The sequence below is a fragment of the Physcomitrium patens genome, chromosome 15 (assembly GCF_059467195.1).
Source record: "Physcomitrium patens ecotype Gransden chromosome 15, ASM5946719v1, whole genome shotgun sequence".
Classification (NCBI taxonomy): domain Eukaryota; kingdom Viridiplantae; phylum Streptophyta; class Bryopsida; order Funariales; family Funariaceae; genus Physcomitrium; species Physcomitrium patens.
This window is the reverse complement of record NC_143424.1, coordinates 11,148,576-11,162,334: the sequence shown is the minus strand read 5'-3', so window position 1 is coordinate 11,162,334 and position 13,759 is coordinate 11,148,576. Positions and strand designations below refer to the sequence as shown.

Genomic DNA, 13,759 nt, shown 5'->3' with positions numbered 1-13,759 from the left:
TTAAAAGGGAATCCTTAAAAGTTGCACTCGATTCAGGGTCACTAATTTCTGGATGTGTATTTTAAGAATCCGCGAAGTTTGCAACCATGTCCATCCTTATATGGCAAATTGAACTAATTTTCTTTCTTCATTTAGGCTATCCACCGACTACAGCACAGTGTGGGCTTCCTTAGTGACAACAGGAAGAATGTGGATAAATGAGAACCAAGCAAACGCGCCAAAAATATCTTCAAAGAAGTTAGATGAAATCTTGACGTACGATTTTCTTAGTAATGAACTTGGCGAGGAACTCATAGCCATGAGCATATAATGCCTCAATTTCAGCTTTTTGTCCGAAAGTAAGCATTTCGAGTATCTCCTGCTTGTACTGCTTGTGGTTCTGTAACCAGTGCATGTTATATTTGTCAAGTCCACATTCATTCTTAACAGTACTCAAGATCGCGGCTCCCACCAACCAATCACACAGACACAATACAGAGCAACTGGCCGAAGTTATTTGCTTGCTACGCCGTACAGTGATGGCTTTGGTCGTGTCTCAACAGTCAACACAAAGGGAAATCCTTTGTTTTCCGTGAATTCAGCTGGTTGGTGACTTGAAGGGTTTCCTATGAAAATGTGGCATTCATTATGCTGCTTTTGAGCAACACAAAATGAAAAACAGATTCTTCTGTAATACAAGACCAAGTCTTTGTTCAAGTATTCATACCTGGAGCATCTTCGAAGCAAGCAAGCTCCTTGCCTGCGTCATATCTCTGTCTGTAAGGCTCGTAAAAGCAGTTGCTGGCACGTAGGTGAGAGCGTCTCGATTGCGCAACCCAAGCCACTTGACATCGCAAACTGCGGGCACTCACTGGCATTCAGAAACTGATGACCAATTTCGTTTTGAATTTGGCACTTTGCTGGACCATTCGAATGCCTTCGCATGTCAAAGAGTCGAGTATGTTACTGCTAGCAATATCGATGTACATAATATGAATCATTTCTTGTAGCGAATACCTTCAATCCTAGTGAAAGTCGTATCAGAACATGACCTTACCGTAACGTGGTGCCTCCAACCCCATTCTAATGCTCCCAAATCTGTATGTACAAATAATGGCCAGACCTGCTGGATTCCTGAGGCAATGTCCCCATTCAAGTGTGAGATGCCATGCGCAACAGCTTCAGCATGACCACAGAGAATAAAGTTCGTTACATGTGCCTGCGGAACCTCAAAAAGTGAAGACAAAGTGAATCTTTTCAGGTACAGTGGGACTCACCAGTCCACGAGAGCGAAAATAAGCATGCTCGGAAATTCTTGGTGCAGTCGATGCAATAATGCTCTGCACGGAATAACACTATTTGTTGGTATAAGATGACAAAGCAGTAGGCGATCGACAGACTTCTTGTACTCAAATATCCAATTCTCTTGTGATTCAATTGTACGTAAAACATGATGAACCATTAAATCTGATGGCATTGGTTCGTAGACCTGGATGCCAAGTCAGGAAAGCCTTTTGCTGTCATGATTATGCATGGAACTTTAAGGAAGAAGCGCTCTTCCACCAATCTTTGAAAAATGGCATCCTGCATTTAAAGAACTAGCGGTCAGATATCGTCCTGATAACAAGTGCGATGAATCGGATTAGATTACAAATTTGACAACATTTGACGCACCTTCTCGATCACAAGTATATATCTTGCATCCGAGTAAAAATGTTGTTTCATATTCATGTCCGCGCTGATAGGATATGAGCTTGATCCTAAGTTGCTACAATCGACCGTATCTCCACCATGCTCCTTCAAAAAAACTATGACTTAATGTCGTGCAGCAGTGGAGAAGGCAATTATATTGGAACTATGTTTTAACCGGAACCGATCGTACTTATCGATACGTAGTAATAGTAATCACGAGTCAATGTAAAGACATAATCTAGCATCCAACCTTGATCACAAGTCGACCAACCACGGCACCTTTACTTGAAGCCAGAATGCCAAGGCTCCGACGAGTACAAAGCAGAACTGCCACAGCATCTGCAACGAGGGACTTGTATCATTTCACTAATGTTTGATGCAAATTTTTGGTGTAGATTCTAAAGTAGCATTGAAAAAGTTGGGGATTACCTTGGATAGCACTGTTTACTTGATTCTGGCTTGTAATGTAAGAGCTCGATGTTGATAGAATATTGTAGAATATTTCCCTTTGAGTCGCTTGTTTTCCAATCCCAAGCAATTGATAGCAGATTTGCATCACCTTCCAAACTATATATCATGTGGCTCAAAGTGTATGACAGGTCAGTCAGTAAATCAGGTATAATTAACACACTTAAGACCGCGGCACATGAGCTGTGATTAAGAAAAAATTCAAATCTCCATGTTCCCTTCACAGCTCATTGATATACAATTTAAGCAAGTGGAGCACAAATTTTGGCGGATTGAGAAATTGCACTTGTTGTTTGAAGTATCAGCGCAGACAATGTGTGTGTTCTTTAGGAGCCGTGATCACCTAGAAAAAAGCTTTTCCCGCTGTTCCTTACAGTAAAGTCTTTCTCGTAAGTCGCATCCATCAAGTAAACCCCTTCCTCATCTGCTCCCGCATTACGCTCTGATCTGGAGATCTGCGCAGCAAGTGATGTACACAGTCGCAGCTCTAAGTACAGCGGTTTCAGGCGAATAAAAAAACGTCTGCACGCGCGGTGCTATAACAAAAACACTAAAAATCCGTTCAATTCTGTTGAGCGTCTTCAGCTCATATTGATGCGTCGACAAATAGCAACTCCATCTTTCATTTAATTGAACCATGTTATGCAATTCAAACTCAAGCCACAGTAGAAAAATGCGGCGCATAGAGAAGTGTCGACATCATAAGCGACTTTACCAGTGACAGGGGCTTTATCGCAACATCATTTTCTACCATCAAACTCTTGAGAAAAAGCTTCATCAAACACTCAATCCTGCTACGAACCTGCAAATAATTTCATCCTGTTGTTCAATTCCACAATTCTACAATTCATTGTCATACAATTACTATTTTTTATTCAATCAGCATGAAAGCACCAATCATCATGGCCTACCAAAGCTCATTTCAAACAGTAAATATACAATATATCAACACTTCGCGGAAAGAGATGAGAGCATGCAATTTCACTCATCAAACTCTGGTTTATTAGAAAATTGCGATTCATGAACTGTTAAGGGAATACGGATATTTGAATTTTTTCTTAAACATTAGCTTCGGGTCATTTTAAATTCGACCACGACTCGTCAGCTTTCTCAACCCTCGCTAAATTTGTGGAAACACTAATATTGCCTTGTGATTAAAGAAAACACCTCAGAAGGATCGGCATCATCAGCCAAGCACATTGATCGCCTCGCCTCCATCGCCATAGCCGCTTCAGTGCCTGGAACGTATCCAAAGGTCCATAAACCTCATAATTTGTAATGCCCCGCCTTCACCGAGAAACTTTTCATCAACTTTTACATCTACGGTCTTCCAGTTTTCATCCATCCATATATAGCATCCTCATGTTTCAACACGCCACTTCCATTTAAAGCTAGCGGCTCAAAATCCATTTGCACTTCATAGAACTACTGAAACATTATTAATATATACTCTTGTTATAGATTAAGTGTTTCTAATTTTTTTCATAATTCTAAATCTTTGAATGGTAATATAATATAATTTTAGTAAACTATTCATTTAATATTTTTTCTTTTATGACAAAGACACATTATAGAATTAGTTATTGCAACACATTACATAGATTCAAGATTGGGGTAGTATTGGTATTATTCACAAACTTTAGGTGTATTTTTTTTTATTTATTTTATAGTAAAAATATTTACTAATTTATAAACAATATTTCAAAAACTAAAATTTAGAACAAGTTATCATTCAACAATACTAGTTATCAAGGACATGAACTCCAAAGAAAGATAATCTCAATACACTCTTGTGTCACTCGAAAATACTTAGAAATCACTCAAAGGTGATAATATATTGAACTAGAATGGCTATTGCCAAAGACTAGAAAACATGACGACTCTTGAAACTAAATTGGAAATAAGAAAAGAGTTGACAAGAGTGAAGAAGGCTTCACTCTTGTCTCTATATATACTATCTAATTAGGGGCTACGTGGCAACGTTCTATAGGACCTCCAATATGTGTTGACTTTGTAGGACACTTGCCTTGACTTACAAGGTAAGTTTTTCTACGTATGAGCCACAAAGTTAGCTTGGTCTTCAAGCTAACAACATGTGTGGCACATGGCCAACTTTTTGACCACGATTCTAATCCAAAAAGTCAATTAAAGACATCTATGAAGTCAAAGCAGTGTCTATGAAGCTTCTAAGAAGCTTCCATATAAAATACTATAGAATTAACTTATTTTTACCTACTTTTATTTACTTCTACTTATATATATATGTAATTACTAGCTTACATGAGTATGTCCGTGACATTATCCCCCCCCCCCCCTTTTTTAGGGACGAGTTCCACGAGAAGTGGTCATCATATATTGAGGAAATCTATGATGCGACGAATTGTATTCGCCACATACTATGATCTTTGTTCTCTTCGAAGATGTTTGATAGGGCTTATCAACCATCAGTAGTGTCCCATACTAGGGCGGGAAGACCACCCGGTTATTTGATCATTGTTGAGGCCTTCATAACTTCCTTCAAATAAAACATTTGGAACATCATTAGGAGTTGTTCCTACCTCTAGTAAAATCACCAAACATCGGGAGTCTCTTCTAAGGTTGTGATACCAAATGCGTTGTATCTCGCCATCTATTCGAGGAAGAACATGTCATTCTTGAAGATCTTCATCTCGATTGCATTGTCTTGAAGGTTGTGACAATCGTAATGTCTCGTCTGGTAGGTCAGCAAATGAAGGCTCTTGAGTCAAATCCGCTGGTTGTTGGTTCTCCATTTCTTTAGTGTCACAACTACAAAGATGCTACAAACAAGGATTGAAAGTAGAATGTTAGCTTATCTAGATTTTGTTTCTTTTATAAAGAAGATTTTTATCTTGGTTTTGATAGATGTTGTCGATAAAAAGCCTCTACCACCTTTGCTACATTTACAAGATTCTTTACTGGCTCCTATGTGCGTTCACTAATATCATATCCATGCGAATGGATAAGGTATTCTAATTTATTTTGGTGCCATCTTGAATCTAAGACTTCTTCCACTTCAAATTCTTCATTATTGTCCACTTCTATAGGAGGAGGTAGAGCTTGTCTTCTTCTTCGTATGTCCATTGTCTTATATGGTTCAAGAAGAGATATGTGGAATACTGGATGGATTTTCATTGACTCCGGTAGATATAAACGATATGCAATTGGATTGATTTGTGCAGAAATAGAAAATGGTCCCAGCCTTCGATATTCCAACTTGTCACAAGGATAAGTGGTCTTGATATTGCGATGAAGTAACTATACCTTATCGCCCATGTGGATTGGTGGTTGTTCTTTTCGATAGTCATCCACATTTATTTTTTGTCGTTCTTGAGCTTCTTTTAATTGTACCTTCATTATTGCATGTAACTCTGACAACCGATTTGCTATATCTTCTGCTACAGGATTATCAACTTTTGGAAAATCAAATGTATCAAGTTGTCGATGATAACCATAATTGGCAAAGAAAGGTGTTTGTTGCATAGAAGAATGCACCGTATTATTATAAGCAATCTTTGCCAATGGTAGAAGAGTTGTCCAATCATCTTGTTGATAGTTGATGGTACATCTTAAGTATTGCTCCAAGACTTAGTTTACGCGCTTTGTTTATCTGTCAGTTTGAGGATGAAAAGCTAAAGATAGTTTTATATCCATTTATAAAATCTTAAAAAGGGTTCTCCAAAATCTTAATACAAACTTAGTTCCCATATCTGATATAATATCCTTTGGTAATCCATAATAGTGATAGATATTGTCAATAAAAAACTTAGCTGTTTCTTCACTTGTGATGGATTTTGTACATGGCACAAAATGTGCCATCTTGGTGAAGCGATCTACTATCACAAATATAGAGTCATAAGTACCTAAGCTTAGAAGATTTCAAATGAAGTCCATAGAAACAGAAGACCATGGTTGTTCTAGAATGGGTAATGGTTGAAGAACTCTAAAAGGTCGATCATGAGGAGTTTTTGATCTTGAGCAAACATCATATGATTGTACAAAATCTTTGACTGCCTTCCACATTTGAAGCCACTAAAAATCCCTAGATATCAGCTCCAAAGTCTTATTGTATCCAAAATATCCTTCTGTTGGAAAGTCGTGATGAGCTTGAAGAACACGTAAACGTGCTTCTCCTTCTGGAACATATAGGTGTCCTTCGAAATAGAGTAGGTTGTTTTTGAACTCGAATTTAGAGGGATCATGAGATTTAGAAGAAGTATTCTTAATATCGTGAACAAGAGGGTCTGAAGATATACTTAATTGGACTTGCTTGACAAAAGTTAAATCAATAGTTAATGTTGATTTTATTGCTCGAAGATGAAATTGCTCCGGCTTCAAGAGAATCATTCTTTGTTGCTCAAAAGCTACATCTTCTTCTTTTGGTGTAAGATAAGAACATCTAGACAAGGCATTGGATAAACCTTATTATTTTCCTGATCGATAAGTGATGATGAACTCGAATCTTGATAAAGACATGCTCGAACGAGCTTGATGATAATTTAATATGCGTGCTGACATGAAATACTCGAGGTTCTTATGACCCGTGTATACAATGATTAGACTTGAGGTGCCTTTTAGATAATGATGTCATTCTAGAAATGAATCCACAATTGCAAGAAGCTCTTTATTGTGGATTTCATAGTTAATCTCGGGTGCTGAAAATTTCTTGGAATGGAAAGCTACTGGATGGAATTTGTCATTTGCTTCCATTTGTGACAAAACGACATCCAAAGTAAAGTCTGATGCATCTGTTTCCATAAAAAAATATCTTGGAAAAGTCGACATGATACAAGATTGGTACGAAAGTAAATTCCTTCTTTAAAGCATCAAATGCTACTTCAGCTTCTTTACTCCAATCAAATTTGTCTTTACAAGTCAAACGCATAAATGGAGCTACAACTTGAGAAAAGTTCGTGTTTGAAGATTCGATAGTCAATATACTCCTTTAATGTAACCAACTCATTTTGTGATAAGTTATAGATTGGTCCAAATGGAGGTTGAGCTCTTTCTTGAAGATCAATTGAACAATCATAAGATCGATGTTTTAGAAGAATATCTGCATTCTTCTTCTCAAAAACATCTTGGAATTCTTGATATTGACTAGGAATACTACTTGACGTCTTTTCACTATCTAAAATAGGCGTGGCATATATAGCAAAAGATGACCCCTCTTTGGCAGTATGCATGAAAGCTCTTGCCGCTACTATTAAGGGCTTAGATGCATTAGACTTATGTATTTCTTCTTGATTAATAAAATTTCAAAATAAACTACCAGGAAAGTTAAGGTTAGGGAAAATCCAATCTATCTGAGGGTTGTACTTTTCTAACTAAGATAGTGTTAGGGACATATTCCTTAGAACTTTCTAGAGAGAAGTTTCTAGAACCTTCTAGAAAACAAGCCTCTGGAACCTTCTAGAAGAGAAGCCTCTGGAACCCTTTAGAAAGAAGTTTCTAGAAGCTTCTAGAAAGGAATCCCCTGGAACTTTCTAGAAGCTTCCTAGTTAATAGAAGTAGCTCAAGAAGATTCTAGAACCTTCTAGAAAGGAAGCCTCTGGAACCTTCTAGAAGCTTCCTAGTTAATAGAAGTAGCTCGAGAAGCTTCCTAAGTAGGAGTATATATAGGGATCAAGGCTGAAGAGTTCTTCAGTCTCAACAACACATCTCTTGGAGTTCTAGCTCACCTTTCTGGTATTGTTCTTGTACTCATCTGTTTAATTTAGTTTTGCCACTTCTTCTTGAACTTCTTGTTAGATTTCAACTCTGTATTTTGTGTCCGTGACAGTTTGTCGAGACTACACTAACTTGAGATATCAGAGCTAGTTCTTTCTTAGTAGAGTGTGGATTACCCTTCTATTTGAAGGTATACTAGCATTTTTTAGAGGTTGCGGATTACCCTCCTCTAAACTGATACTTCTTCTAATACTTTATTGGAGTCTTATTCTTCTTGGAGAGAGTGGATTACCCCTCTTCTTGAAATTCTTAAGGCATTTTATAGGTTGTGGATTACCCTCCTATAAACCAATATTGCCTCTTATAGGATCATTTTTGTCCTTCTTTTAGAATGGCCGGAGGTCAAGACATTAGTATGACAGAAAGTTCAGAGTCTAAGTTAGATGCTATTATGAATGCCCTCGCTACGTTATCACAAAGAACTGCAGAGATTAAAGGAGTGGTGGCAAGGCTTCATAATGATGGAGTATTTGGGATAGCACAATCTAAACTACACCAGCCTCAAATTTCGGTACTTAGAGAAACAACTTTACCTCAGGTTCGACAAGAACCACTAGTTCTACAACATAAGGAGCCTCGAGTTAGCCTTCCAGATAAGTTTGATGGAACATGTTCCAAGTTTCGAGGATTTGTCAATCAAATCAAGTTGATAACAGTTTTACAGCCCGAACGATATCCAACGGAGGAGTCACGTGTTGGGCTTGTTGGAACCTTACTTACGAAACAAGCTCTATCATGGTTTGCTCCTTTGTTTGAGAAACGATCATCCATATTAAACAACTTCGAAACCTTTTTGGAAGCATTTGCGGAAGCATTTGGTGAACACGATAAGGTTCGATGGGCTACAACAAAGATCTGGTCGCTACGACAAGGGATGCGTTCTACATCAGTCTATGCTTCGGATTTCAAGCAATTAGTATGCGACATCAATTGAGATGAAGAAGCGTTGATGAGTCAATTCTATTGGGGTTTAAGAGATGATGTGAAAGATTTGCTGTTAACTCTTCCTGATCCACGAACGCTCAATGAAGCCATTAGCCAAGCTGTGAAGTGCGATAATCGCCTATTCCAACGTCGCCAAGACCAACGCTCAAGACAACATACAATTCACCATGCTCCAACTATGTCGGCAAGCGGTGTGAATTCGCATTCAGAGGTGGAAGACATGCAAATTGATGCGGTACGTATCAAATCTCTTACTATAGAAGAAAAAAAGTGACGTATGGAGGAAAATTTATGCTTATATTGCGGTGGAGAAGGCCACAAAGTCGGAAACTGCCCCAAAAAGCAAAATCGAGGCATAGTCAAGACTAGGGGAGTATTTGTTCAGGAAAACGAGGATGCCCAGCCACAGTAGGAACCGTGCGGCTGGACAATGAAATATCCCAACAACAATCAGGTTCCTTTCTTTCTGCCCAACCTGCACTTTGTTTTACAATCCATCTGTTTATCGGCCCTCAAAAACTGAGAACCTTAGTACTACTAGACTCAGGAGCATCTGCTTGTTTTTTAGACGAAGAATTTGCAAAGCGTCATAAGATCCCTATAGTACAAAAATCAAAACCTGTTCATGTTGAGGTCATAGATGGGCGATCTTTATTGTCTGGTAGCATCACCCATGAATCAAAACCTATAGAAGTAACGTTTAAAGACCATAGTAGTCATAATATTTTTAATATTATTAGAATCCTATCAAATCCTATTATTCTTGGTCTTTCTTGGTTGGAAAAACATAATCCATTGATAGATTGGAGGTTGCGGAAGATGACTTTTTCCACAAAACCACCCAAGAAAAAACCTAGTAAAAAACCTCAAAAAAAGAAATCCTTATTCATTGGAGCAAGAACGTTTATAAGATCATCTAAAGAAGGCACTCCATTTGTCATTTATACGGCTCCAACTACCAAGGAAAAGATCTCAACAGCAAGTATACCGGAGCAATATAAAGATTTTGAAGACGTGTTTCAAATGAAGAACGCCGACATACTACTGGAACACCGACCATATGATTGTGCCATAGACTTATAAGAAGGAGCACAACCACCTTTTGGCCCAATCTACAATCTATCGCAAACAGAGTTGGCAGAGTTACGAAAGTACATCGACGAGAATCTAGTCAAGAACTTCATTCGTCATTCAAAATCATCAGCTGGAGCACCCATCTTATTTGTGAAGAAGAAAGATGGATCATTACGGATGTGTGTGGACTATCGAGGCCTCAACAAGGTAACAAAGAAAAATTGTTACCCATTACCCTTGATTTCTAGTCTCTTAGAACAACTTGGATGTGCGAAGATCTTTACAAAAATTGATCTAAGGGGAGCTTATAATCTCGTACGAATCAAGGAAGGAGATGAGTGGAAGACAGCATTCCGTACAAGGTATGGTCATTTCGAATATAATGTCATGCCTTTTGGTCTTACCAATGCTCCAACGGTTTTCCAACATATGATGAATGACATCTTTCGAGAACACCTCAACGATTTTGTTGTCATCTACTTGGACGATATTCTAATATTCTCTAAAAATGAGGAAGAGCATGAGAAGCATGTTCGTTTGGTCTTGGAGAAAATACGCAAGTGAGGACTATATGCCAAATTAAAAAAGTGTTTATTTCACCAGATGGAGATGGAATTTTTGGGGTTCATTGCGACTACAGAAGGTTTGAAGATGGACCCCAAGAAAGTAGAAGCAATCATGTCTTGGGAGGTTCCGAAGACGGTTAGAGACGTACGATGCTTTCTTGGTTTTGCTAACTCCTATCGGATCTTCATCAAGAATTATTCTCAAGTTGCTGCTCCTCTCACTCGATTAATATGCAAGGATAAGTTGGAATGGGGACCTTTGGCGGAGAAGGCGTTTCAAGATTTGAAGACAGCATTTACTACAGCTCCAATTTTGATACATCCAGACTTTACAAAGGCCTTCTATTTAGAAACTGATGCTTCAGATTTTGCTTTGAGAGATGTGCTTTCACAAATGAGTGAAGATAAGAAGCTCCATCCAGTTGCATTCTGTTCTCGGAAGTTCTCTGGTGCTGAAATCAATTATGAGATCCACGATAAGGAACTTCTTGCTATAGTGGATTCTTTCGAAGAATGGCATCACTTTTTGAAGGAGCTGCACATCTAGTAACCGTATATACGGATCACAAGAATTTGGAGTATTTCATGATGGCTCGAGTTTTAAATCGGCGTCAAGCTTGGTGGAATATGTCGCTATCTAGATTCGATTTTGTTATCACTTATCGACCTGGAAGGCAGCAAAGACTATCCGATGCTTTATCAAGGAGATCGTATCTTGCACCAAAGGCTGGAAAAGCAGCGTTTGATCAACAATGTACAACGTTATTGAAGCCAGAGAGATTTCAACTTTGTGCTACTATTGTATCATTTGATGCTGACTTCCTAAACTAGGTACGTGCTATGACCATTAAAGATTCAGTAGCCATTGATATCAAGCAACGTACCAATGACGACAACTTCAAGGTGGAGGGAGATCTTTTATACTTTGAAGAGCGATTGTACATTCCAAAAGGACTAGTACGACTCCGAGTTCTTCAATCTCGCCATGATTTTCCAGCTGCGGGACATTTTGGATTCAACAAGACCTTGGAGCTTATTTTCCGAGATTTTTGGTGGCCCCAAATGTGGAAGGATGTGAAAGATTTTGTCCTCTCTTGTGACATCTGTTCAAGATCTAAGAATCCTCGGCATCGCCCTTATGGACTTCTACAGCCATTGCCAATTTCACGTCGACCATGGTCTTCAATTTCTATGGACTTCATCACGGACTTGCCATCATCAAACTCATTTGACAGCATCTTTGTTGTGGTAGATCGGCTTACGAAGATGGCACACTTTGTTCCTTGTAAGAAGACATCGTCCAGTGAAGTCACAACAAGACTCTTTCTCGATAATATGTATCGATATCATGGACTACCAGATGATATCATATCAGATCGAGGTACCCAGTTCGTGTCAAAGTTTTGGAGATCTCTCTTTGGGATATTGAAGGTGGATATGAAGCTTTCTTCAGCTTTTCATCCTCAAACTGATGGCCAAACGGAACGGGTGAACCAAGTCTTGGAGCAGTACTTACGATGCAGCATCAACTATCAACAAGACGATTGGACTGCATATCTACCACTAGCCGAGTTTGCATATAATAACACCCTCCATGCGTCGACTCAACAAACACCATTCTTTTCCAACTATGGGTATCATCCGAAGCTTGATTTATTGAGTCCGTCAACAAATAACAATCCAGCAACTGAAGGATTTGCGAAGCAACTATTAGAGCTTCAAACTATGTTGAAGCTTCAATTACAATCTGCTCAAGAATCCTATAAGACATCTGGAGATAGATTTTGGAATCCAGCACCTACTTTCAAAGTTGGAGACAAAGCTTGGCTTCTTCGACGAAATATCAAGACCAAGCGACCATGTGATAAGTTGGACTATCGAAGATTGGGACCATTTATCATCCAAAAGCAAATTAATCCAGTGGCATACCGGCTGGAGTTACCGGCTTCTATGAAGGTACATCAAGTCTTTCATGTTTCTCTGTTGGAACCTTATCGAGAGTCATCTTTTCCTGGAAGAGTGCAATGTCCGCCACCTAGTATTGAAATCGAGAACCACGAAGAATACGAGGTTGAAAAGGTATTGGATTCACGGCGAAGGTGGGAAAAGTTAGGATATCTTGTTCATTGGTGCGGCTATGACATTAATGAGCGAACGTGGGAGCCAGCTGAAAATCTTGCGAATGCCCCACAAAAGGTACAGGAGTTTCATCAACGACATCCCGATAAACCTAAATCAATTCGATGATGGCTTCTTTTTGAAGCTTGTTCTCCCATCAATTAAAGAAAAGAGAAGAGCACCAGCAAAATTCATAGTTGATGTAGTTATTTTCTCCAAGATAGATCGTAGTTTGGTCTTTTGATATGGATAGCCAAGAGATAGATACTATGCCAGTCAGAGTATCGCAACCGAGTAGCTCACGAAGGCGACCCCGAGATGAAGAACTACATGTACCACGACGACGACGGAGGATACTGAGTAACCAATCACTGGTGATCGTATTTGAGATCGAGCCTGCTTATGATGGTCAACCAGAAGGCGTGTTTGCAGGACAATTTCACAATGAGGACACGGAAGTTCATGCTTGGTCAGAAGTCGAAGGCGTGGGCCACTACCGTTGGCTTCAAGGGTCGATGAACCACTTGCCTCGTGAACAACAGTTGGAGTTCATAGCAGAAGTTATGCGACAGATCTTCATTTTCTTGCGTTGATACTGATCAACAACATTACTTCTCAGAGACCTCGAAGCTAAAGGAGGGGGTGATGTTAGGGACATATTCCTTAGAACTTTCTAGAGAGAAGTTTCTAGAACCTTCTAGAAAACAAGCCCTTGGAACCTTCTAGAAGAGAAGCCTCTGGAACCTTTTAGAGAGAAGTTTCTAGAAGCTTCTAGAAAGAAATCCCGTGGAACTTTCTAGAAGCTTCCTAGTTAATAGAAGTAGCTCAAGAAGTTTCTAGAATCTTCTAGAAAGGAAGCCTCTGGAACCTTCTAGAAGCTTCCTAGTTAATAAAAGTAGCTCGAGAAGCTTCCTAAGTAGGAGTATATATAGGGATCGAGGCTGAAGAGTTCTTCAGTCTCGACAACACATCTCTTGGAGTTCTAGCTCACCTTTTTGGTGTTGTTCTTGTACTCATCTGTTTAATCTAGTTTTGCCACTTCTTCTTGAACTTCTTGTTAGATTTCAAGTCTGTATTTTGTGTCCGTGACAGATAGTCCTTAAATGATTGGATATAAAGGAGATCGTATCACATTAAATATTAGTACACTATTATGATCTTTAATTACT

At 38.9% G+C, this 13,759-nt stretch overlaps 1 protein-coding gene across 3 annotated transcripts; it reads right to left on the bottom strand.

Moving 5' to 3' along the window:
- Positions 1-31: 31 nt before the first annotated feature.
- LOC112292334 (meiotic recombination protein SPO11-2) lies at positions 32-3,404 on the bottom strand. 3 transcript variants are annotated; one of them, XM_024540684.3, is made up of 11 exons: positions 3,307-3,394; positions 2,855-2,941; positions 2,483-2,594; positions 2,101-2,238; positions 1,922-2,010; positions 1,654-1,776; positions 1,469-1,563; positions 1,257-1,319; positions 1,037-1,113; positions 707-837; positions 32-379 (listed from the first exon to the last, which is right to left on the bottom strand). In XM_024540684.3, exons 1-11 carry the CDS (start codon positions 3,361-3,363, stop codon positions 239-241), a joined length of 1,113 nt encoding a protein of 370 aa, XP_024396452.1. In that variant the 5' UTR covers positions 3,364-3,394; the 3' UTR covers positions 32-238. The 3 variants fall into 3 exon arrangements, with proteins under 3 accessions (XP_024396452.1, XP_024396454.1, XP_090112559.1); XM_090256433.1 differs by having other exon boundaries at positions 264-379; positions 1,032-1,113; XM_024540686.3 differs by lacking the exon at positions 2,855-2,941 and having other exon boundaries at positions 3,307-3,404.
- Between the last annotated feature and the right edge of the window lie 10,355 nt (positions 3,405-13,759).

Bases quoted from the DNA above. Each gene is read 5' to 3' on its own strand.
- LOC112292334 (XM_024540684.3), bottom strand. From the start codon at position 3,363: ATGGCGATGGAGGCGAGGCGATCAATGTGCTTGGCTGATGATGCCGAT. The intron at 2,942-3,306 runs GTGTTTTCTTTA...AATTATTTGCAG, and splicing joins ATGATGCCGATCCTTCTGAG to GTTCGTAGCAGGATTGAGTG. The intron at 2,239-2,482 runs GTGATCACGGCT...CATGATATATAG, and splicing joins CGGGAAAAGCTTTTTTCTAG to TTTGGAAGGTGATGCAAATC.